This window comes from Furipterus horrens, unplaced genomic scaffold (genome assembly GCF_987537825.1).
Source record: "Furipterus horrens unplaced genomic scaffold, mFurHor1.1.pri manual_scaffold_8, whole genome shotgun sequence".
Taxonomy (NCBI): domain Eukaryota; kingdom Metazoa; phylum Chordata; class Mammalia; order Chiroptera; family Furipteridae; genus Furipterus; species Furipterus horrens.
Genome location: NW_028327178.1, coordinates 57,291,402 through 57,317,739, shown reverse-complemented (window position 1 = coordinate 57,317,739; position 26,338 = coordinate 57,291,402). Strand labels below are relative to the sequence as shown.

The following is a 26,338-nucleotide window of genomic DNA, read 5'->3' as shown; positions in this document are numbered from 1 at the left end:
ATAGTTTTACTTCTTCTTTCCCAATCTGGATGCCTTTTATTCCTTTTTTTTTTTTTTTTTTTTTTGTCTGATTGCTGTGGCTAGGACTTCAAACACTATGTTGAATAGGAGTGGAGAGAGTGGACAGCCTTGTCTAGTTCCTGATTTCAGGGGGAATGCTTTCAGTTTTTGTCCATTGAGTATGATATTGGCTTCAGATTTCTCATATATAGCCTTAATTAGGTTAAGGTATGCTCCCTCTATTCCCATTTTGCTGAGTGCGTTCATCATAAATGGGTATCGTACTTTATCAAACGCTTTTTCTGCGTCTATTGATATGATTATGTGATTTTTGTCTTTTGTTTAGGTGATGTATTATATTTATTGATTTGCGAATATTAAACCATCCTTGCATCCCTGGGATGAATCGCACTTGATCGTGGTGTATGATCTTTTTAATGTGTTGCTGGATCCTGTTTGGCAATATTTTGTTGAGGATTTTAGCATCTATGTTCATCAGTGATATTGGCCTGTAGTTTTCTTTCTTTGTTGTGTCTTGACCTGGTTTTGGAATTAGGGTAATACTGGCTTCATAGAAAGAGTTTGAGATTTTTCCCTCTTCTTGGATCTTTTGGAATAGTTTGAGGAGGGTAGGAGTTAGTTCTTCCCTAAATGTTTTCTAAAATTTGCCTGTGAAGCCATCCGGTCCAGGGTTTTTGTGTGCTGGGAGATTTTTAATTACTGTTTCAATTTCCTTCTTTGTTATTGGTCTGTTGAGACTTTCTATTTCTTCTTGATTCAGTTTTGGAAGGTTATATGTTTCTAGAAATTTGTCCATTTTTTCTAGGTTGTCAAATTTCTTGCCATACAGTTGTTTGTAGTAATTTCTTATAATCCTTTGTATTTCTGTGGTATCAGTCATGATTTCTCCTTTTTCGTTTCTGATTTTGTTTATTTGGGTCTTCTCTCTTTTTTTCTTGATGAGCCTGGCTAAAGGCGTGTCGATTTTGTTTATTTTTTCAAAGAACCAGCTTTTAGTTTTGTTGATCTTTTCAATTATTTGGTCTCTATGTCATTTAATTCTGCTCTGATTTTGATGATTTCCTTCCTTCTTCTTGCCCTAGGCTTTGTTTGTTGTTGTTTTAGTTCTTGTACCTTTATGTTTAGATTTTTTATTTGAGATTCTTCTATCCTTTTCAGATATGCCTATTGCTATGAACTTCTCTCTTAGGACTGCTTTTGCTGTGTCCCATAGGTTTTCAGCTGTTGTGTGTTCATTATCATTACTTTCTAGAAATTTCTTGATTTCTTCTTTGATGTTGTTGTTAACCCATTCATTATTTAATTGCATGTTAATCATTCTCCATGAGTTTGGATTTCTTTGAACTTTTTCTCTGAAGTTGATTTTTAGTTTCAAGGCATTGTGGTCTGAAAAGATGCTTGATCTGAATTCAGTTTTCTTGAATTTGTTATGGCTTGTTTTGTGTCCTATCATGTGGTCTATCTTTGAAAATGTCCCATGTGTATTTGAAAAGAATGTATATTTAGCTTCTTTGGGGTGAAAAGTCTATATATATCAGTTAAGTCTATGTGGTTTAGCATGTTGTTCAATGCCCGTATATCCTTGGTGTTTCTTTGCTTTGTAGATCAGTCTATTGCTGATAATAGAGTGTTAAAGTCCCCTATTGTGAATGTGTTGCTGTTAATATACTTCCTGTGGTCTTCTAGTATTTTCTTTATGTATTTGGGTGGTCCTGTGTTGGGTGCATATATGTTTATTAGTGTTATATCTTCTTGATGGATTGTTCGTTAAGTATTATGAAATATCCTTCTTTGTCTCTTTTTATTGCCCTTGCTTTGAAATTTGTTTTGTCTGATATTAGGACTGGTACCCCAGCTTTTTTTTAATGTCCTTTTGCTTGGAATACTTCTTTATATCCCTTCACTCTCAGTCTGTGTAAATCTTTTCTTTTGAGGTGTGTTTCTTGTAGGCAGCAAATATGTGGGTTCTGTCTTCTTATCCATTCCGTTACGCTGTGTCTTTTAATTGGAGCATTTAATCCATTTACATTTAAATTTATTATTGATATGTATTTATTCATTTCCCTGTGTTCCTCTCCTCTTTTTTCTACTTTTTCTTAGAACATTTCCTTTAGCATCTCTTGCAATGCTGGTTTGGTAGAGATGTATTCTTTTAGTCTTTCATTGTCTGAAAAACTCCTTATGTCACCTTCCTATCTGAATGAGAGCCTTGCTGGGTAGAGTATTCTTGGTTGTACGCCTTTGTTTTTCATTGCTTGAAATATTTTTGACCATTCCCTTCTGGCTTGTAGTGTTTCTTTTGAGAAATCGGTCGATAGTATTATTGGAGCTCCCTTGTATGTTATTTGCTGTTTTTCTCTTTCTGCTTTTAGGATTCTCTCTTTGTCTTTGAATGTTGCCATTTTAATTATGATGTGCCTTGGACAGGGTTTTCTGGGGTTCCTGTTCATTGGGACTTTCTGTGCTTCTTGAACTTGAATAACTTTTTCTCTTATCAGATTGGGAAAATTTTCTGTCATTACTTCTCCTATCAGCTTTTCTATTCCTTGCTCCTCTTCTTCTCCCTCTTTTATTCCAATGATCCTGATACTGTTTTTTCTCATGCTATCCTGTAATTCCCTTACATCTTGTTCATATTTTTTCAATCTTCTTTCATTTTGTTGTATTGTCTGGGAATTTTTTTCTACATTGTCCTCTAATTCATTGATCCGATCCGCTGCTTCGTTTAGCCTGCTTTTGATTGATTCTACTGTGTTTTTCAGTTCAGAGATTGTATTCTTCATTTCTTCGTGGTTCCTTTTAATAGTTTCTATGTCCTTTTTTATGCTGGTGTAGTTCTCTGTAAGTTACCTGTAATTTACTTGGAGCTGTGGGTAACTTTCATGGAGGGTGTCGTAGTTGTTTTTGAGGTTGTCGAGTATATTGAGCTTCTTCATCACCATTTTTTGAATTCTATGTCTGACATTTGGGCTATGTCTATTCCATCTACCTGTCTTTCTGGGGATTCCTCTTTTCTTTTCATTGAGAGGTTGTTTCTGCGTTTTGCCATGTTGGATTCCTCCTGTTTGTTTTTGTTTTTTGGATTTGTCTGCTTTGACTTCCCACCTTTGTGGTATGAGATTCTTTATAGGAGATCTGGGGGTTTCGGTGGTGCAGTCTTTGATCTCCTAAGCCTGATGTTCTTAGGGTACCCTTTATGTTGTTTGTTTATGCTGTCTGGTTATATTTCAGATGCTCTTTTTTAGGATCTTCCCTCTGGCTAGTTGATTGAGAGTCACTCTGTCCACTTTGTCTTGAGTTCTTTTGTGGAGATGCTGTTAAAAACGAAAACACACAGCCCAGGTAGGAAACCCACACCCTCAAAAGTATCCCCCACCCGCTATACCACTATCATCAGCAAATTAGCCAGTATTAAATAAGTGTATAGAGATTAGGGCTTTTATACTACTGGAAGAATAGATAAGAGTTGTTTTTAAAGAGGAAAAATATGATTTTTGAGGGAGGGGATGATAGATTAATAATAGTAGCAATTAGTGCCGAGACTATGTAAGATAGGAGGTAATATTTATATGGTAATAATAAAAGAAAAAGGGAAGAATGCAGAATATTATAAGAAAGTGGGATTGTATAGTATTAGATTTATATAGTAATTATATTCTATTTATTTAGTGTGAAAGGGAGGCTAAACTAGGCAGACAAACTAAATAAACAAAAATTAAAGAGGAACGATGAGAAGGAGAGATAGTATGAAACAAAGAGATAGTTTTAAAATAAATTAAAAATAAGTAAAAGTAAAAATTAAAATAAAAAATAGGAAATTAAAAAAATTAAAATAAAATAGAATACAAATAAAAAGACTAAAACAGAAATAAAAGTTTAAAAGATATATAAAAGGAAAGTTTTTACTCAGTTCAGCCTTTGTGTGTCGTTTATTTTTCGGGATCCACAGCTGGTCTAATGAGGTAGGCCAGAGGTTCCTGTTCCTTGCAGCAGCGGTATGTGCCTGTGGTGGCCGGCACGGCGCATTCGTTTGGCACCTGTTGTAGCTGGCCAGAGTGCTTGTGCACACTCGCACATGCACATGCAATGTGGCCTTAGCACTAGCCTCAGGCCTGCTGAGCTGCGCCATGGGAGTTGGTTCTTTGCCCCTTGGGGCGAGGCCCCGGACTCTTGTCCACAGTGGAAGTGAGCGCCTGTGAGTCGCCGCCTTTCCTGTTCCTGCACCCGCCTGGATGGGCATGAGCAGAGCCCGCGCAAGTGGTCTGCACTCCAGCCTGGCACCCACCGGGGCTGGCCAGGGGTGTCTGCGCACGGTCTTCTGCGTGCCCAGTGGGCCCTCTCTGCGCCCGTTGGGGCACTGATCTTATGTCTATTGGGTTGTGTCCGAAGGGCACCTGGACATACAGCCCCGCGCACCTGGGCCTGTGAATGAGGGCACTTCCCTGTGTGCGCTCGCGCAACCCAAGGGGAGGGTTGGGGAGTGGGCGAGCGTACTTCTGCACCTGCGCTCCTCAAGAATGTCCTATCACCCCCTACCTTTCCTCCCCTCTCCGCAGTACTCGAGAGAAAAATATAAAGGAAAATCACGTTCTCACATGCAAAGCAATACACTGTGTCTTGTCTTTCAGCGTCAGATGCCACCTTGCCCAATCCTGGCTCTGCCAGGGGGCAGAGATCCATTCTCCTCCTGATTCCTCTCTGTGGAAGCCTGTGGTCGCCAAAAAGCCTTTGTGTACTTCCAGCCACAGCTCGAGGAGCCAACCCAGTCCGAAACCCTGTCTCGTCCCTTTTTCCTCTGCTATCCTCACCAAACAGGTCGTTCCCAGATGGTTTTCTCTAATCCAGCAGTGCCAAGGCTCGACTCCTGCCAGCGTTCAGCTTCTCACTGAGATGTTCTATCTGCAATTAGTCCAAACTACAGACGACTGTTGGGAGCCAGAAAGTACAGCCTCCCCTCACTCTTCTGCCATCTTCCCAGACTCCAGTTCGATTTTCTGATCATTCTGGGTGATATTTATTTTGTAATTCAGTTGTAATTTTTGCTGTTGTTTTGTGAGGAGTTGAGGCATATTTACCAATGCCTCCATCTTGACCGGAAATCCACCGTTTTTAGAGACTTTCGGCCAAGATGGAGGCCTAGACTGACATGCTTCAATTTCTCCACAACTACGAAGGACTACAACTAACGCAAAACCATAAATAACCAGAAGTACCAGAAAATAAAGCTACATGGAAGTCCAACGTATGAAGTTATAAACAAGTGGTGCTCGTACGGACGGGTAGGAGAGGCGAAGCTGGGGCGGAGAGGTCAAGCTATGCTGGTGGCGGAAGCAGGAGCCCCAACTGGTGGTGAGACTGTGGTAAGGACAGACACCTATATTCAAGGGGAGGTGAGAAGCACCTGGAGAGCACCCCTAGCTGCAGACCAAACCCGTCAGCTCGTGTTTCCAGTGCCAGGGAAGGCAGTCTTCAATTGCCTCAAATTGTGAGGGCCGGAGGGCATGGTGACAGAGGAGGAGGCTCCTGGTCTCTCAGCAGAGAGAGAATGGCAGGAATCCATCTTGGACCCCTGCCCCCACACAAGGGACCACAGTATGGTGAGATGGGTCGCCCGGTAGTGATGAGTGCATGGGGCTTCACCCCCTATAGTGTACGAGGTGCGACAGCCCCACCGAGGAAGCAAAATCTGCCAGGATGGCAGGGATAATGATAGAGATTCCCAGTCACTCAGCTGACTTGAAATCAAATACACGAATTAACGAGTGAACAGATAGATAGCCTTTCTGAGGCTCAGTTCAGAGGTATAGTTATAAGACAGCTTACAGAAATAATAGCGGGACTTAATCAAGACGGGGAAGGAATGAAGACTATTCCTCCTGAAATGAATGAAACACATACGAAACAAGTGGTGAGGGCAGGAAAACCAGGGATCAAGTCAACAAATCGGGACATAGGGAAGGAACAAACAGTCAACCAGTGCAGAACGAGGAAACAAAAAGTGAGGAAAATGAGAAGCTCAGGAACCTCTGGGACAACTATAAGAGAACAAACATCCGAATTATAGGGTTGCCAGAAGGTGAAGAAGAACAACTAGAAATTGAAAAATTATGTGAAAACATAATGAAGCAAAACTTCCCTAACTTGGGGAAGGAAATAGACTTACAGGTCCAGGAAGCACAGAGAGTTCCAAATAAGCTGGACCGAGAGAGATCCACACCAAGACACATTATAATCAAAATGTCAAAAATTAAGTATAAAGAGAGAATCTTAGAAGCAGCAAGAAAGAAGAGGATTATGTACAAAGGGATCCCAGCTGATTTCTCAAAGGAGACTCTGCAGGCAAGAAATATTCAAAGTAATGAGAATCAGAAATTTACAGCCACGATTACTCTATCCAGTGAAGCTGTCATTCAGAATAGAAGGGCAGAGAAAGCGCTTCCAGGACAAAGTAAAACTAAAGGAGTTCATTAGATCTAAACCACTGTTATATGAGATGTTAAAGCGACTTGTTTAGAAGAAGGAGGATCAAAACTATGAACATTAAAATGAAAACTGCATCACAACAACCAACAACAGAAGCTAGGGAATTGAAACAAAGGCAAAGTAAGGAGGCAACCAGAGTGGAAAAAGGCTTGGGGAACATATAGGTGGGAGGTCTGTGGGGAGGGGGAAGGGAAGGAGATGATGCAGGAATTAAGAAACATAGTAGGAGGGAGTGGAGTGGACAGGAAGATGTTGAGAACTATATGCACAACCAATGGGCATGGACTAAGTGGGGGGGCAACTGGAGGGAGGGAGGGTCACTGAGTGGAGGGGAGCAGAAGTAAAAGAAGTTGGGACAACTGTAACAGCCTAATCAATAAAACATATTTAAAAATTTTTTTAAATATCTTCTTGTAAAGGAGTATCTTCTGGGAAAATGAATGACCAGAATTAACTTGTACTGTCTAAGATAACATTGTTTAAGAAGATCCCATTCCTCAAGACAGCATAGATTTGTAAGCAAATTTTCTCAAAATTTTAAGGACCTCTGTTTCTATAATTTTGGGGGAATTTAAAAAATTTTTATTCTTGACTCTTATTTTCACATACATTACAGAAACAACTTATCAGTCTCTGTCCCCACAAAGTCTGAAATTTGATTGGTATTTCATGGAGTCTATATGTCAATTTAGGGAGAATTTACATCTCTATGATGTTGAGTCATCTAGTCCATGAGCATGGTACTATCTTTCATTTATGCAGGTTTTATTTCTCTCCATAAGATTTTTTTTGTATGTTTTATTCATTATGCTGTTACAGTTGTCCCAAGTTCTTTTCCCTTTGCTCCCCTCCATCCAGTACCCCCCTACTTCCAACAGTCCTCCCCACTTAGTCCATGTCCATGGGTCATGCATATACGTTCTTCTCAACATCCCCCTGTCTATTCTGCACCCTCCTACTACGCTTCTTAATTCCTGCACTGTTTCTCTCCTGCTCCTCCCCTCCCTCTCTCACCTGACCTCTCCATGTGTTCCCCATACCTATGGTTTTATTCCCACTCTGATTGCGTGGTTTGCCTTTGTTTCCATTCCCTAGCTTCTGTTGTTGATAGTTGTGATACTATTGTCATTTTATTGTTCATAGTTTTGATCTTTTTCTTAAATAAGTCCCTTTAACATTTCATATAATAATGGCTTGGTGATGATGAATTCCTTAGCTTTTCCTTGTCTGTAAAGTACTTTCATCTGCCCTTCCCTTTTAAATGATAGCTTTGCTGGATAGAGTCATCTTGGTTGCAGGTTCTTGCTTTTCATGAGATTGAATACTTCCTGCCAGTTTCTCCTTGCCTGCAAAGTTTCTTTTGAGAAATCAGCTGATAGTCTTATAGACACCCCTTTGTAGTTAACTCTGCTTTTCTCTTGCTGCTTTTAAAATTCTCTGTTTATCTTTAACCTTTGGCATTTTAATTATGATGTGTCTTGGTGTGTTCCTCTTTGGGTCTAGCTTGTTTGGGAATCTTTGTGCTTCCTGGACTTATATGTATATTTCCTTCACCAAATTTGGGAAGTTTTCCTTCATTATTTTTTCACATAAGCTTTCAGTTTCTAGCTCTTCCTCTTCTTCTTCTGGCACCCCTATGATGTGGATGTTGGCATGTTTAAAGTTGTCCCAGAGGTTCCTAAGCCTCTACTCATTCTTTTCAATTCTTGTACTGGTTCACTATTTATTTCTTCCTTGTGTTCCAAATCACTGATTTGAACCCCAGTTTCCTTCCCTTCACCATGGGTTTCGTGTGAATTTTTCCTTTGTTGCATTGAACATAGCTTTCTTCCATTTTGCATTTGCCATTAAGCATAGCTGTCAAGCCTGTGAGCATCTTTATCACCAGTGTTTTGAACTCTACGTCTGTTAGGTTGGCTGTCTCCTCGTCACTTAGTTCTCCCACTGGAACCTTGATCCGTTCCCTCTTTTGGGCCATATTTCTCTGTCTCCTCATCTTGACAGGCTCCTGTGTTTGTCTGCCTCTGTGTCTTCGGTAGAGTTGTCATACCTGTTCCATTGTAAGGGGCAGAGCCTAGGGATTCATCAGTACAGGGTGACCTGTTTCACCACATTGTGGCAATGTATGTCGGGGAGTGGTCCAATACAGAACAATGCTGCTTCCTCAGCACTTGCCCCCTTTCCAGGCACTTCTTCCACTTTCTTATGGGACTGGCGCCCCCCTAGCTGTTGCCCTGGCCATTGTTCCCAGAATGGGTGGGTCTCAGAACATTCTAGGACCACGGGGCCCTTTAAACAAGCAGACTCTGCGGAGAGATGGGCAGTTTCTTCCTCTGCCCCACAGTCAGAAGCAATGAGACTTTATTTTCCCTGGCACTGGAATCTTGAGCTGTGCGAACTGGTCTGGTGCTGGGAGTCTTCCCCACGTGTCCCGCCCTACTTTTCAAATATGTGACTGTGCTTTCCACTGGCTTGCCGCTGCCACAGCTGCTACAGCCACCACACCACATCCTCTCTGCCTGGCTCTGCTCCTCCTACCTGTCTGGATAAATATTTCTTCTTTATATCTTTCTTTGACTTCTATGCAGCTCGATTTTCTGGAACTTCTATTTGCCTCTAGTTTTGAGGTAGTTGTATTCCTTCTTAGTTGCGGAGGGAGATGCAGTGTGCCTGTCTAGGCTTCATCTTGTCCGGAAGTCTCTAGCTGATGGTCTTATTGGTGTCCTTTTGTAGGTAATTCTCCTCCTTTGTCTTGCTGCTTTTAAGATTCTGTCTTTATCCTTAACCTTTGGCATTTTGATTATGATGTCTCTTGGTGTGGTCCTCCCTGGGTCTAGTTTGTTTGGGACTCTCTTGTGCTTCCTGGACCCGTATGTCCATTTCCTTGCCCAAATTAGGAAAGTTTTCCTTCAATATTTTCTCACATAATTTTTCAGTTTCTTGTCTCCCTTTTCACCTTCTGGCAACCCTATGATTTGTATGTTTGCATGTTTAAAGCCATCCCAGAGATTTCTAAGCCTTTCCTCAGTTTTTTCATTTCTCATTTCCTCCTTCAGTACTGGTTGACTGTTTATTTCTCCCTTATGTTCCAAGCTGTTGATTTAAACCCTGGTTTCCCTTCCTTCACCACTAGTTTCGTGTAATTTTCCTTCATTTCACTTAGGATAGCCTTCATTTTTTTCCCTGTCCTGTTTAACCTTTTCTGTCAAGTCTGTGAGCATCTTTATCACCATTGCCTTAAACTGTGCATCTGTTGAGTTTGCTGTCTCTTCCTGTGTTAGGTTCACCATCTCCTCGTTGCTTAGCTGTCCCACTAGAACCTTGATTGGTGCCCCCTTTTGGGCCATACTTCTCTGTCTCCTCATCTTGCCAGCATTGTGTGTTTGCCTTCTTGATTTGGGTAAGATTGTTACACCTGTTATGTTATAGGAGGTGGAGCCTCAGGTATTCATTAGTTCTGGTAACCCATTTCACCACATTTTGGTGCTGTATGTCGGGGAGGGGGTTTTAGAGGGAACAGTGCCAGTTGCCGCTGCTTTTCCAGTCACTTCTCCCCCTTCCCGAACTAAGCAAGCTGCTTCCTTTTTGAGACTGGTAGCTTTTTTCTCTGCCCCAACCCCCACTGCTTTCACAGTCAGAAGCAATGTGGCTCCATTTTCCCCGGAGCTGTAACTGCAAGCTACGAGGTCATATCTGGGGCAGGGAATCGCCTGGTTTGGAGCTGAGATTGCCTCTCAGGTTTAAACCGTATGAATGTTTTTTGCCATAGCCACAGTCTCTACTGCTAGCCACGCCTGCCAGTATCATGCCGGCCAGCCATGCTGCCTGTAGCCTTGGAGACAGCTGTGCTGCCTGCCAGGCATCACCCCCACAGCCTCTGCTCCGCTCCTCTTTCTTTCCATCCCAGCTCTACCCATCCTACCTTTCTGGATGATTATTTCTTCTTTATTTCTTTGCTGAACTTCCCTATAGTTTCATTTTTCTGGATTTTCTGGTTTTTTTGTTTTTTTTTTTTTTTAGTTTTGAAGTGATTGTAAACTCCTTCTTAGTTACGAGGAGGTGCAGCATGTTTATTTACACCTCTATCTTGGCCGGAAGTTCTTTTTTTTTTTTTAATTTTTAAATCTTTGCTTTTTAATTATTTTTAAATTCTTTGTCACTATATATTAGGCATCCTGCCACCCCTCCACCCCAACCCCCTTTCCTCTGGCAGCCACTACACCACTGTCTGTGTCCGTGAGTTCCCATTACATATCTCATATATGAGTGAAATTGTATGGTTTTTAGCTTTTTCTGACTGACTTATTTCACTTAGCATAATATTCTCTAGGTCCATCCATGTTGTCGCCAATGGCAACATTTCGTCTTTTCTTATGGCTGCATAGTATTCCATTGTGTATATATACCACATCTTCTTATCCTATCTTCTGTTGAACACTTTGGTTGTCTCCATGTCTTTGCCACTGTGAATAATGTTGCAATGAACATAGCGGTGCACATATCTTTGTAAATACATGTTTTTGAGCTCTTCTGGTAGATCCTAGGAGAGGGTTTGCTGGGTCTTGTGATAACTATTCTTAATTTTTTTTGAGGAACTGCCATACTGTTTTACATAGTGGCTGTACCAGTCTACCTTCCCACAAGCAGTGAATGAGGGTTCCCTTTCTCCACAACCCCTTTAATACTTACTACTTGTCTTATTGATAATAGCCATTCTAACAGGAATGAGGTGGTGTATTTCATGGTAGTTTTTATTTGCATCTCCCTAATAGCTAGTAAGATTGAATATTTTTTCATATATATGTTTGCTATTTGTATGTCGTCTTGGGAGAGGTGTCTGTTCAGGTCATCTGCCCATTTTTCAGTTGGATTGTTTATTTGGTGTTGAGTTCTTTTTATATTTTAGTTATTTTTTGAAAATTGTAGCAATTTCTTTTTAAAGTTAAGCATATGACCCAGCAATCTCACTGCTAGGTATCCATCCAAGAGAAATAAAATCATATGTCCACTTAAAGATTTGTGCACAAATGTTCATAGCAGTATTGTTCATTTCAGCCTAAACTTGGAAATTACCCAGATGTCTGCCAACTGGTGAATAAACAAATTATGGTATACCCATACAATGGAATACTACTCAGCAGTAAAATGTGAGGGATGACTAATCAATACAACAACATGAATGAATCTCAAAATCATCACTCTGAGTTAAAATAGGCCAGACACAAGAGACTATTACCAGTATGATTACATTTATATGAAATTCTAGAAAAGTCAAACCTTTTGTCATTAGACAAAAAGAAGATCAGTGATTGCTCTAGCTAAGAAGAGGTTAAGGACTGACTGTAAGGGGTAAGACAGAACTTTTTGGGTGAAGCAAAGTGTCCCAAAACTTCATTGGAGTGGTGGGTACTTAACTGTATAACTTGAAATGGCTCGATTTTATTGCAAGTTATAGCTTAATGAAGGTTTGTTTTTTTTTAAGTGGGTTAATGAGATCTAGCTGCGTGACATTAACCAGTTTTTGTTTTCTCACATGTACATTCTTACACATTTGATTTTTAAAGCAATCACTTCTTTAACCTATTGCAGTTATTGGACTTACACATGATTTATTCTCACTAGAAGAAGAATCATGTAGTTAGCAATACTGGTACTTGTCCTGTCTCACAAGGTTGTTGTGAAATACCACATGAGATAACAATTGAGAAAGTGCTTTGGCAGCTCTAAAGTAGTATTATACAACTTTCAAAATATATGGTAGACTTCACATTTTTAAAAAACACATGAAATGTTTTTTCACATGAATAACTTGAGACTCTTGAAAACTTGAGTATCCAAAGTCAGTCTTTGCTCAGAAACAGAGAACCTATACAATGCTTACCTTTTTAACATCCTTCCTAAACCTGCTTTCTACTGACTTTTGATTTACGGGATGGCTTAATGTAGTATTATCTAAACTATACTTTCATCTTTCAAAAGAAAATACTAAAGAAATATTTAAAGAAAGTCGTTGGATGAGGATGGGAAGACATTTGTTTCCTACTGGAAAAGACCAAAACCTAGAAAACTGTTGTTGATTGAACACTTTCCCAAGAGGATCACAACTGAGATTTTTCTTCATCTAAAGTCAGTTAAATTTATTTTCATTTACTACTCCAGTTTCACATGTCTTACTGAATATTTACTAACGTGACCTGCATTAACACGGGTGGGTAAATAATTTTAATTCCAAAACTTTTTAAACCAGTGTAGTAGTCATTTCACACTTTCACCTGTTGCAAAATTTAACATTCTAATTTTTTCTTACTATCACTACACAACTGGGTGTTCTCTGCTATCCTGCCAGGTATGAGTGATATGTGACATTTAGCCTAGCTGTATATACAAGTTTCCACACCACAACAAGTATGAAAGCTGTTTTAAAATACATAATCTCTTCTTCAAATGCAGTTTGGTGACTAAATTTTACCTTGAATTCAGGTTTATATTATATCAGGTCTGACAATTTGAAAGTTTTTCTACCAGCAACAGGTATAGCACCCAAAATGAACAAAGCCTGTAGTCATTAAATATTTTGCTATCATTTTCAATTTTTAAAGACTCCTTTTAGTAACAGTTCCAAGGGGATGATTCTGTGGTCAGTCTACCACCATGCTTCATTTGATTCAGTCCTGCTTCAGTCTTGTCAGTAGTCACCATAATCTCTTACATTTCACATTTTTCCTTTGATAACATTGAGGCCATTGGGTCTGGTAATAGCACTCTCCAGTTTTAGCTTCCAAGAAACCTGAACACACAATCCAGGTCCTGTGCATCCCAACAGGGTGTACCTGACCCGTTCCTCTTGCTGAAGGGCTAGAACAGAGTAGGGGCCATGCTGGCCATAGCCAGGCCGGGGTTGCTCCTCAGGGTGCTTGCTGGGCCCCCACTTCCAGATCCGCCCTGCCACCCCCATGGGTGCCTCAGTCATATCAAGTTCTTTATGTATTTTAGATACTAAGCCTTTGTTGCAGCTGTTGTTTGCAAATATCATCTACCATTTGATCAGTTGCCTCTTTGTTTTGTTGTTGGTTTCTTTTGCTGTGCAGAAGGTTTTTAGTTTGATATCCCATTTACTTATTTTTGTTTTTACTTCCCTTGCCTTTGGGGTTCTCTATAATTTAAACTGTGTAGGGCTTAGAAAAATTGGAAACGTTTATTTTTTTTTTTGAGGCTGACCTGTTAATACAGAAGTATAGTGTAAACACAGAAAATTATATAGCCCATTGAGGTGCCAAAACTCTAGAAAAAGTATTAGCAAATCCTCTGTAGCACTGTGCTAAAAGAATGCACTGTACTTATGAGGGTTTATTCTGGAAATGCAAGAATGAGTCAACGTTAGGAAATCATGATAGGAGTACATAAGACCCAAATGATGACCTGGATTTCAGCTCCGAAGGCACTTGATAAAACTCACATCTGTTCTTGCTCTTTAAAAAAACTGTTAATGAAAAAAGCAAAGAAATGGATACTTCTTTACATGATGAAGAAAAATCAGAAGCAGATAATTAATGAAGATTTTGAGGCATTTGCATTAAAATCAAGAATAAGACACAGCTGCACACTTCCACTATTAATACCTTCATTGTTTTGGTGCTTCTGGCTAATGCACAAAAAAGGAAGAATAAAAAAGAAAAAATGTACACATTTGAAAAGGAGGAGAAAAATATTTTCTAAGTTTATAATATTAATTGTATGCAATATACTTAGAATGTACAACATAGCACTAATGTTAAATATATAATGGAAAATTGCAACACAAATGATAAAATAACTTGGAATGAATAAATATATCTAGGAATATACAGAATGTATAAGAAAAGAATATACAAGCATAACAAAAAGTATACTGATTTTTTGGAGGGGATGTCTCAATATTTTGGAGACATTATCTCAAAATTAATTTGTAAATTTATGTAAGTCCAGGAAATATCTCAATATTTTTTTTCTTTTTGGAACTTGACAAATTGTTCTAAGTTCATTTTGAAAGGTGCGGGTAGTTAATCTTTGAGAACTTATGAAATGACTTTTCTCATCAGTGTTTAAAATTAGATACTGTTGCAGGAATATACAGATTAATAAAATAGTAGAACAAGTGGTTCCAAAGTGCCAGTCCATGAACTTGCCATATTAAAATCTCCTATGGGAGCTTTTTAACTGTAATGGTCCTGAGGTCCTATTCCTGATTGCACAGGTTTGAGGTGGTCCTAGGACCTGTGTATTTCAATATGTTTCCCAGGGGTCCTGGTTTGTAGCCATATTTGGGAACCTCTAATATATAGAATGTCTTTTACAACAAGAATCAGAAACAAGAATATGAAGTGTGGATTTAACTGGTGAGGTCCTTGGGATAAATGGTAATGTAGTAATCAGAATGACCCTCCAGATTGCAAAATCTTAGTTGACTTTATTATATGCACTGTTATCCTAGACTTCTGAGCCATAAACAGTTACATTAGCCAAACCTCTCTGCACTGTGACCTCTTTTCCTTGCCTGCACCATAATGTTCTGTGTTTCTGATGAGTGGTGGGGACTTTCTAGATGGGATGAGTCTCAAAATATGATCAAAGGGTGAGGTCTTAGTTGTCTGGGTTTGTCTTCAGGGATCTCATCTAGTTTGATGGGAGTCCTGGACTGGCTTCTGCTTCTTATAAACATGGTGATGCATGGAGACAGTGTCTCCTTTGGGAACCAGCAACAGCAGGTAAGGTGAATGCCTGGAAATAAATTCCAGCTAAAAGATACAGGGATGATGAGAAATCTGATCCCAACAATTTCCATCCAACTTCAACAGGAAGTGGGTAAGCATTTCAATGCAAATGGTGTGCAATTGTGTGTGCTAACCACATTTATTGTAGAGAAATGTAGGATTCACTATCATAAAACCACCACTGGGTGAACTGAATGTGAGTAGCCTGGGCCTGTCTAGGAAGGCGAATGTGCAATGCTCACTGACCTGAGGCCTGCTTCATGTGGAAGGGCACGTGCAGCAGGCCCTCACAGAATGTGTGTCTCCTTGGGTGCTTTTGAGTAGAGATGATCTTCCTGCCTCATAACTTGGCATGTGTTGATATAGGGGAGCTAGATTTCCTCACTCTCCTTTGTGAATTCTTTTCCCCAGTTTTCCTCTTTTAAAAACTATGCTTTTTTGCGTATGTTTTGTAATATAAAAGAGGAAGAAATATGAATCATAACTGGTATAAAAAAATTTAAGTTGCTAATTATCTTCTGTTCACTTCATGATTTTTAAAGCAATATATCATGTGGCTCATGTGTGGTTGGTTATATGTAGTTTACCATTAATAGTAAAATTCACTTTATGACTTCACTCTGGTTATTTTCAGTGAAGCACAACTGGGAGACCATGACAGAAGCTATTCAAAACCACATTGGCTCTCTAAATTGGAGCTACAGGGTGTCTTTGAGAGAGAAGGCTGTGGCCTACATAAATTCCTATGGAGAATTTGTTGAGCATCATAAAATAAAGGTACTGTTTGAATATTTTGTCTTGTTCATTGCTTTCCTTTACTACTGCTTGTACTTGCCTTGAACTGAAATCCCATGTCACATGTTAAGTGCATATGTGGCCATGCATGCACATGTATTTCCTCCATTGTTTGTGGATTTCACATGTCTAGCTAAATTAATTTCCTTTTAAAGAACTCTTAAAGCTATTCACCTTTTGATTTCATTGCCATATTATAAAAGAAAATGTTTAAATAGTACAAAAATAAAAATTTTAGTGTTAATTCTTTTTAAAAATGAAACCTTAATTAGAACTTCAATATATATTATTCATAAAAGTAACATCAGATTAGTGTATTTTATAAATTTATATTTGTAATGTTTATTATAAGATGAATATGTAAGGAAAATGAGACCATTTGACGAGCACAAAACTTTTAAATTGGAGTTTTAAGAAACAATCAAATATTATCCTCAAACACCTAGTTTATTTTGGTCCTCTGCTTTTATAGCATAGTGTGCAGTGATCTTGATCGGATTTGAGGTTATTTTGTAGTCATTTCTTATCTCTAGAAAGGTGTGAGGTGCTCCATTTAAAGTTGCTCCTTTAGAGCCATACATGTGCTAATTTGAACTATATCGTTCATATGAAACATACTAGAAATGCAAGTCAGTCAGTTTTAGTTCTCAAACTGTCATATAGTTAGTTGAATAAACGTGCATTCCCAGGCATACCTGCCTCTCCTATGCCTTCTCATTTAGTGATACCAGCATATCTCCAGTTACTGCAGCAAGAAATTTCAGATTCCTCCCACTTCACCCTCACAGCTTGCACTTGTTTGTCTGTTGCAGGTCCCTGTCTCCAGGCTGCCCTCCTTCCATCCCACTGAAATAAACAATGAACAACCTTTGCTGGTGCTCCATAGCTTGACTTTTTAGGATGGCATAGAAGGATCTTTACATTTGGCATTAATCTGTGTGACTTCACCTCTGACACATACCCTCCTCTCCTGTCACATACCCTCCTCTCCTGTCACTTCCAGCCACTTGCTGTTCCCTGGACCCCAGCTGCTTTCAGGCCTATTTGCATTTTTATGTACTGTTCTCTCTTTAGATTTCCATTTCCCTAAAATCTTTTCACTTTTCTCACCTCCACTTGAAATGTTATCACCTTTAAAGCCATCCCCGCTATGGTCTTTTGGTTAATATTTTGTGAAGACTTATATTTTCTATGCTGGTGCTTATCACATTGCATTATTATTTTTGCATCTTTGTTCCTGTTGATGGGAAGCTCCATAGAGGGTAGTAACTAGTTTGACCATCGTGACTGGTACTTTCCAGTGTTGGCTGAAAAGTGAAGTTTACATTTCTTTTTTCAAGGCAACCAATAGGAAAGGACAGGAGACTTATCATACTGCTGCAAAATTTGTCATAGCCACAGGGGAAAGGCCACGGTATTTAGGAATCCAAGGAGATAAAGAATACTGTATTACTAGGTAAGATTAAATAGCCCATTTAAACAGTGAATTGTATTATGTTCATGTGTTTCCTGTCTTGTTTCACAAAGATTTGAATTGATGAATAAAGGTATATACAATACAAGAAGCTACATAGTTAACATAATAGAGCAAAGAAGAAATAAAATTAGGTAAATAATAAGTTTAATTTATGCACAAAAATATGTTATATGTTTCTAAATAATTGCTCTGGGAATTTGGCTCTAAACTTCCTAGAGGCCAAAGAGAAGAAGCAAATGCAATTAGCTTTAGGTTGTAATGTCTAATATAGTAATAATGAACCAGCTGATCAGGAGAATCATGACTGTTTCTAAAGAGGACAATGTATAATGTGGTACAATGACTTTTAAGCTTCTTTGACCAGATGCACATTAAGAAATGTATTTTTCATTGTGCTGTTTTTCAGGTGAACACACACACAGCCAAAACAAAATAATTTCTTCTTATCACATATAATGTAGTCTAATATTTTCTATTCTTTTATTAAAAAAATAACTTTGCTTGTGCCCTGGCCGGTGTGGCTTGGATGAATAGAGCATTGCCCCATACAATGAAAGGTTGTGGGTTTGATTCCTGGTCAGGACACATACATAGGTTGAGGGCTTAATCCCCAGGTGGTGGGGCACCTACGGGAGGCAATCACTTGATGTTTCTCTCATATCAATGCCTCTCTCTCTCTCTCTCCCTCTCCTTCCATTCCTCCCTCTCCAAAAGCAATGAAAAATATTCTTGGGTGAGGGGGAAAAAACACAAAACTTTGCTAGTAATTCACTAATTTGATTTTGAAAATATTGAGATATACTTCTTCCTCCACAGGAGAAACTATTGCAAACTCCAAAAGGCTATTTCTTTTAGTGTTTCTTCATTCAAGCCCCAACTTGTAATTCAGCCAACAAAAGACCACTGAAACCAGTAACTCATTTCATTTTTATTGCCTACGTGTTCTTTTTCTTATTTTTATTTTTCAGTGATGACCTTTTTTCTCTGCCTTATTGCCCTGGCAAAACATTAGTAGTCGGTGCATCTTATGTGGCTCTGGAATGTGCAGGATTTCTTGCTGGTGTTGGCTTAGATGTCACAGTTATGGTGCGTTCAATCCTTCTTCGTGGTTTTGATCAAGAAATAGCAGAGAAAGTGGGTTCCTACATGGAACAACATGGTGTTAAGTTCTTACGAAAATTTATACCTGTGATGGTGAGTCTGAATGTCATTTGGAATTTTTTCTTTTTTTTTTTTTTTAATCTCTTTAGCATTTTATTTTACCTCTCCTTCATTTCATTGAGTAAATTGGTCTGTACTCAATAGGAAACCTTAAAAATAGTGTGCCCACCCCAGGCCTACAAAACTGGCTCCCATTTGTCCCTGTCTTCTTTGATAGAGAGAGATCTTTGCTCCTCTCAGCCCAGATTTCCTCTTCTCTCATTGTTTTCTCATCTTCTCTGGGACTTCTCATCTTCAGGGTCTTCCTTTCTCCTCCATCATGCCCTTCAGTGTTGCTCATCTTCAAACAAATAAGCCCTTCCTCCCCTCTCTGCTTTTCTGGCTGGGTCCCCATTTTTCTTTTTCCTTTTACAAGAAAACTACCCATGTTATTTCTCATTTCTTACCTCAGTTCCCACTGCCTCAGACCCTCAGGTGCTTCCCTCCCTGCCACTCCTTTGAAACTGCTTGTCGATTCTGTATCACACTCCCTGCTGTCAAAGCCCATGTTACAGCTCTGTCCTTATCTTACTGGGCCTCTGGCAGCATTTGGTGAAATTGACATTCTTTCCATTTGAAATCCACTCCTCTCTCTACTTTTCTTGCCCTACAGCCTGTGGTTCCATCCGTACTCAACTTGTAAATATCAAAACACCTGGTCCCTCCTCCCTCTTCACCTCTCTTCCTTTTATTCCTAGGCAGTCTTCTTTAGGCCCACATTTTATTATCTTAATGCTAATGGCTCTCAGATTTATAGATCCTGCTCAGGCATCTCTCCTGAACTCCACACTCATTTATATAGCTGCCTACTGGATATCTCCACTTGAATTCCTCGTAAGCATTTCAGATTTAACAAGACAAAATTGAAACTCTTGATTTTCTGCCTTAGTATATTCCCCTGCTAATCTTTCTGTCCTATCTCCATACTCATTAAACAATACTACAGGTTAAACAATTTATTAAGCCAACACCTTAGTAAGTATCCCTTCATTCTTCCATTTATGCTACCTCCAACTAATCCATTTACTTAGTTCTACCTCCAAAATGTATCTTGTGACAGTGCTCTTTTCTCTCTCTCTCTGCTTAGTCCAAAAATCTAAATACATACACACATACACATTCACACTCATGTGTACTCCCTAGGACCCATTAATATTCTGTCCCCTTTAGATAGAATCATTACATAGTTTATCTTTACTAGGTTCAACAGTTGGAGAAAGGTTCACCTGGAAAGCTGAAAGTAGTGGCTAAATCCACTGAAGGACCAGAAACTATTGAAGGAGTGTATAACACAGTAAGTTTTTATTTTAGAAGCAGTAAGTGGTCGAATGCACTCATGAATTAGCACAGAAGACACTTATGGGAAAATTATACCAGGGTTAACTTTTTTTTGGATTCTTTGTAAGAGTATAGTAAATGTGGAAGGTAATTGGTCTGTTGACATTTGATAATGGTACATGAAGAATACCATGGTAAAATGCATGTGTATGTGTAACTATGCATAGAACCAAATCTAGAAGCAGATATACCTGACTGTTACTAATACTTAGTTCAGGAGCATTAGATATCTTATACATTTCTGCATTTAAATATTTTTGCAAAAACCCTGAACCTATTTTATAATAAAATATAAATATATTTATATATTTTAATTTTATATTTACACATTATGTATTTTTATTTTTTTAAATTATTTTAAAATATATTTTTATTTAAAAAATACTTAATAAATGGGCCCTGGCTGGTTGAGCTCAGTGGATTGAGCGTCGGCCTGCGAGCTAAGTGTCGCTGGTTCGATCTTCCAGTCAGGGTACATCAGAGAAGGAAAACTCTGACTCCAAAAAACCTCCGCTGCCTTGCGGCATACCTCTACAGGGGAAAGGCTAAGGGAGTAAACCCCGACAGAAAATCCGGAGCCGGAGTCCCTAAGGCGGTTTGATGTTGTAGTCAACACCGGCAACTCCTGCGGCGCACCTGAAGCCAAGCTGTATTGACTCCGTCTTTCCCTTGGACCCTTCAGCTGCGAAGAGAGGGGGGGTCTGCTGCATGGGCAACAGCAGACCCTCCATATCACCCTGCCCAGGCTCTGTAGCTTCAGCGTCATCGCAAGATGTCAATTCAACACGGGAGGAGACAGATACGATGTCACTCCCGAGTCGGACTGCACAGCCATTCTCGGCGGTGCAGATAGACTCTTAAGAAGCTACACCATCGTCTCTCGAGACGGACGGCTGCCGACGACGACGACTTAATAAATGACCCATGGACATAGACAACAGGGTGGGGATTGCCTGTGGGAGTGGGGGGATGGGGCAGTGAAGAGCAAAGGGGGAAAAATTGGGACAATGCAATAGAACAACAATAAGAAAAGAAATTTTTTAAAATTTAAAAAAATAATTGTATTGACAAGAAAAATATAAAATCATATCAGAGATCTTAATGATCACTGAATCACTGCCCTCACCATTTTCCTTTCTATATAAGGAAAGTTTTTAATACATGCATATCTGAAATGTTGTGCATAGAGTGAAAAAAAATATTTAAAATATCCAAAAAGTGTGAGCTGTCCATGTACTATTTTGGATGGCAACAATTCTAATTTAAATTGCTGATATTTGGATGCCAACACTTCCTTTGTAAACTGTAGTTAATAGTTTTAACACCAACTGTACATTTATGTTTTATATATTCTTATACATATGACTTTTTAGTTAAAAAAGTAAGAGTCCAGTTAAAAATATATTAGGAAATAAAATACTCTTATTTGATCATTTATCCTTAGATTAATTTGACTTTCTTTGTACATATTCATATTTGTGAATAACAACAGTTTTGTTTCCTCTTTTCCACTGTTTTCCTTCTTTTTCTTGCATAAGTGTACTAGCTGGGACCTCCAGTACAGTGTAAACCAGAAATGGTGATGGCAACCATTCTTGTCTTGTTCTCAATATTGAAGGAAAGTTTTCAGTGTTTCATTATTTAAGAATAATTTTTCTGTAGGGTTTTGGTAGATATTCTTAATCAAATTAAGGAAGTTTTCTTCTGTTTTCTGTTGTCTGATGGTTTTTGGTTATTTTTTTGTTTGTTTTTTTGTTTTTTATCTTGAGTGTATGAGTTCAGTTGTAACAGTTCCTTTTGTAGCTGTTGATAAGCAGAATTTTTTCTTTAATTTGTTAATATGTTGAACTGCATTGATCTTCTAATCTTCCATCAACTTTTTATTCCTGATATAAACCCAACTAGGTAAAGGTCCTATTTATATATGGTTGGATGTGTTTATTTAGGATTTTTGCATTATATTCATGAATCATGTTGGCTTATAATTTCCTTTCACATATTGAACTTTCAGATCTTGGTATCAAGGTTATTCTAACTCATGAAAGAAGTTTGGAGTATGTTTCCTCTTTTTCTTTTCTCTGGAAGCATTTATGTAGTATCAGAACATCCTTTGTATGTTTAATAGAATTCATTGATGCAACCATCTGAGTCTAGAATTTTATATATATGGTATTTTACCACTGATTCATTTTTTTAACAAAGGACATTTAAGGCTTTCTATTATTTTCTTGAGTTACTTTAGATTAATTACACTTTTCAAAGAATTAGTCCATTTCATCTAAGTTACCAAATATATTGATATGAAGTTGTTCACAATATCTAAATTAGTAAATTGTTTAATTTTGTAATGAGGTATAATTTACATGTAGTGAAATGTACAGGTCTTAGATGCATAGTTCAGTCAGTTTGACAACTGCACATGTTCATTTAATCCACACTCCTTTGAAGGTAACAAAAAACATTTCTGTGAGTTTAAAAAGCTCTTATGTCCCTTCTCACTTCCTGACCCCAAGCAGTCCTATTTTGATTTGTCCCCATAGACTAGTTTTGCCTAATTTAGATATCACAGAAATGGAACCATATAGTAGGTACTCCTTGGTATCTGGCTTCTTCTATTCAGAATAATGTTTTTAGGATTCACCCATGTTGTTGTATGTGTCCATAATTCTTTTTATTGTATAAATTGTATGAGCATACACTTGTATGACTATACTGTGGTTTATTAATTTTCCTGTGGGTGGACACTTAGGCTGTTGCCAGTTTGAGCTAAATGTGACTTAAACTCCTGTGAAGATTTCTGGTATAAGGCCTTTTGTGGACATACATTTTCATTTCTCATGCGTAAATAAATACCTAAGAGTGAACCTGCTTCTTCTAGCATAGTTTCTATGTTTAATTTTTTGAGAAACTGTCCAATACCTTCTAAATGATTATATCATTTTATATTTCCACCAGCCATGCATGAGAGTTTTGGTTGTTCCGTATCCTCACCAACATTTGAGGTTGGTTGGCTTTTTTCATTTTAGCTATCCCAACGCATGTGTAGTGGTATCTTACTATGATTTTAAGTTGCATCTTCCTGATGACTAATGATGTGGAGCATATTTTTCTGTTTTAACAGTCATTCATATATTTTCCATTATGAAGTGTCTTTTGAGTCCTTGGCTCATTGCCTGTTGGGTTATTTGAAGTTCTATTCTTGAATTTCAGGAGTTCTGTATATATTTGAATGTATTCCTTTCTTTAGATATATGTATTGTGAATATTTCCTTCCCATCTGTGACTTGCCTGTTTATTTTTATGGTGTCTTGTGATGGGCAGTAGTTTTAAAAATTTTTATGAAATCCAATTTATTAACTTTGTTTTATGGTTAATGCTGTGTACTCTAAGACGTCTTTGCTTATCCAAAGGTGGTAAAGATAGTCTATATATTTTTTAAAGGTTTTTAGTTTTATCTTTATTTTTAGGTTTATAATCCACCTTGAATTAATTATTGTTTATGGTGTGGGGTAGGAATTGAGGTTCTTTTTCTTCTATATGGGTACTTAGTACCCTTTGTTGAAAAGACGTCCCTTTTTCCATTAAATTGTTTTGGTGCCTTTGTTGAAATTATTTGACAGATTAGCTGTCAATCTAGTTCTGCACTCTTTCTTCTATTTAGCATTTGTCTCCTTTAACCAGCACCACATTGTTTTGATTACTGAAGCTTTACAATAAATCTTAGGCCAGGTACAGTAAGTCCTCCAACTTTGTTTAGGTCCTTTACATTTCCATGTAAATTTTAAAAACAGATTGCCTTTAAATAAATACCTTCTGGGATTTTGATTCGGATTGTATTGATTACATAGATCAGTTTGGAAAAACTGACATCTTAATGATATCAGTGTTTCTAATACTTGAACATCCTATATTTTTCTTTCTTTACATATTCTTTAGTTTCAGCAATATATTAACATTTTGCTCTAGAGGTCTTTCATGTATTTTGCTAAATTTATCTTTAGTATTTCATGTTTTTAAGCTATTGTAAATGATATTTAAAAATTTTAAACTTTGGGTTAGTTGGTAGTTTATATAAATACAAATGAATTTTGTATATTGACCTTGTATATTCTTAGGATTTTGTTTGCATATGAAACCAGTTTGGTTTCTTCTTTACAATCTATATGCTTTTCATTTCTTTTCCTTGCTTGTTGCACTGGTTAAGACCTCCAGTGCAATGCTGGATAGAAATTATGAGTTCATTTTTTCATCTTGCTCTGATCTTAGGGGTGATCCTAGGTATTCAGTCTTTTATGATTGCTAGGGTGTAAGCTGTACTTTTTTTTACAGATACCTTGTATCAGGTTGGGGAAGCTTCCTTTTATTCTTAGTGTGCTGAGGATTTAATTAAAATCCTCAAGGATGTTAAGTTCTATCAAATACTTTTTCCATATCTATTGGGATGATTATTTTGTTTTCTCCTTTATTATTAATACAGTGAATTACATTGAGTTTTGCATGTTAAGCCAAATTTGTATTTTTGGGACAAACCTTATTTGGTTATGATCAATTTCCCTTTTTATATATTGTTGTATTTGATTTACTAAGATTTTGTTAAGGATTTCGCATCTATGTTTATGAAGATACAGGCTTATTATTTTATTTAAATACCTTGTTTGATTTTAGTGTCAGATGTTTATACTGGTCTCATAAAAAGAAGTTGGGAAGGCTCCCTTCTCTTTTGTCTGGAAGAGTTTGTATACCATTAGTGTTACTTCTCACTTATGTGTTCAATAGCCTTTACAAGTAAAGTCATCTGGGTCTGGAGTTAATTAACGAGAAGTTTGTAAATTGTGAATTCAGTTTCATTAATGAGTATAGGGTGTATTAGTCAGCGAAGGCTTCCATAGCAAAATATCGCAGATTGAGTTGCTTAACAAAGGAAATTCAGTTTCTCATAGTTCTGGAGGCCAGAAGTCTGAAACAAAGGTGTCAGCAGATTTAGTTTCTTCAGAGGCCTCTCTCTTTGGCTTGTAGATGGTTGGTTGCCTTCTCCCTGTGTCCTCACATGATTTTTTGTCAGTCTGTGCTGTGTGTGTTCTAATATGGACATGAGTCATATTGGATTCGGGCCTACCCTAATAGCCTCATTTTACCTTAATTACAACTTTAAAGGTCCTGTCTCCTAATACAGTCACCTTCTGAGGTATTGGGGATTAGGACTCCAACCTATGAATTTAGAGGGGGCGGGTACATAATTTAGCACATACAGATTTGTATGTAAGTTTAGTAAATTGTGTCTTTCAAGGAGTTTATTTCAGGGATGTAATGTACAGCATGGTGACTAGAGTTAATAATACTGTGTTGTATATTTGATGTTGCTAAGAGAATAGATCTTAAAAGTTCTCATCATAAGAAAATAATTTGTAACTATGTATGGTGACAGACGCTAACTAGACTTACTGTGACGATCATTTTGCAATATGTACAAATAATGAATCATTATGTTGTACACCTGAAACAAATATGTTGTGTATCAATTATACCTCAATTAAAAATACATTTTGACCTAAAAAAAATAAGGAATCTATTTCATCTAAGCTGTCAAATTCTTTGACAGGGGCATTTATAGTAGTTATTAGTCTTTTAAATTGTCTGAAGAATATATGATGATGTTCCTGCTTTCATTCCTGATATTGATAAATTTGTGTTTTTAATCTCCATAGGTTTTGTTAGCAATTGGTCGTGACTCCTCTACAAGGAAAATAGGCTTGGAGACTATTGGTGTCAAAATCAATAAGTATGTACATGTGGGATCATTGCATTATTGATGAACAAAGCACAATGTTTCTACAAATCAACTCTTAAAATTCTCATTTAATTACTAAGATGCAAAATTTTAATGTTTTGTATTCATTTTATAGTAAGTACTGTCCCAGCTCTATGTTATCAATTTTTTCATTAATCAATCAGTAACTTTATTGTGTGCCTTAAAGAGCTCATGCATAAGTTTAAAAAATAATTGAGGAAATGTATTCAACTACATCTTATTTAGACTGAATTTTATGTCCTTGTTCAGACAAAGAGAAAAATTTCCAAGTTCTTTAAGTGTAGTTGTGAGGGAAATCTGGGACTCTCCTCAACATCCAAAAAACGAGCATTGTTTCATCAACCAGCAAGGTGGTTTCTTTTGAAGCTACAGAAGCCTTTTATATTGTAAGCCATTGAGACAATTAATGACCTGAAGTGGATGAATTCTTAGAGCATGGTTATAGCTCTACGTAATTAGTTCTTT

At 37.8% G+C, this 26,338-nt stretch overlaps 1 protein-coding gene across 6 annotated transcripts in view; it reads left to right on the top strand.

The window, feature by feature from the left end:
* The window catches only part of TXNRD3 (thioredoxin reductase 3), a 94,973-nt gene that overhangs the window by 48,533 nt on the left and 20,102 nt on the right, over positions 1-26,338 (top strand). For 5 of the 6 annotated variants that reach the window (XM_090285890.1, XM_090285886.1, XM_090285889.1 and 2 more), the window contains 5 exons: positions 15,889-16,031; positions 17,390-17,505; positions 18,495-18,720; positions 19,928-20,020; positions 25,770-25,843. In XM_090285890.1, the coding sequence (XP_090142016.1) occupies positions 15,889-16,031; positions 17,390-17,505; positions 18,495-18,720; positions 19,928-20,020; positions 25,770-25,843 (652 nt within the window). The remainder of the gene's footprint in view (positions 1-15,888; positions 16,032-17,389; positions 17,506-18,494; positions 18,721-19,927; positions 20,021-25,769; positions 25,844-26,338) is intronic. The other variant, XM_090285888.1, reaches the window with a different exon arrangement.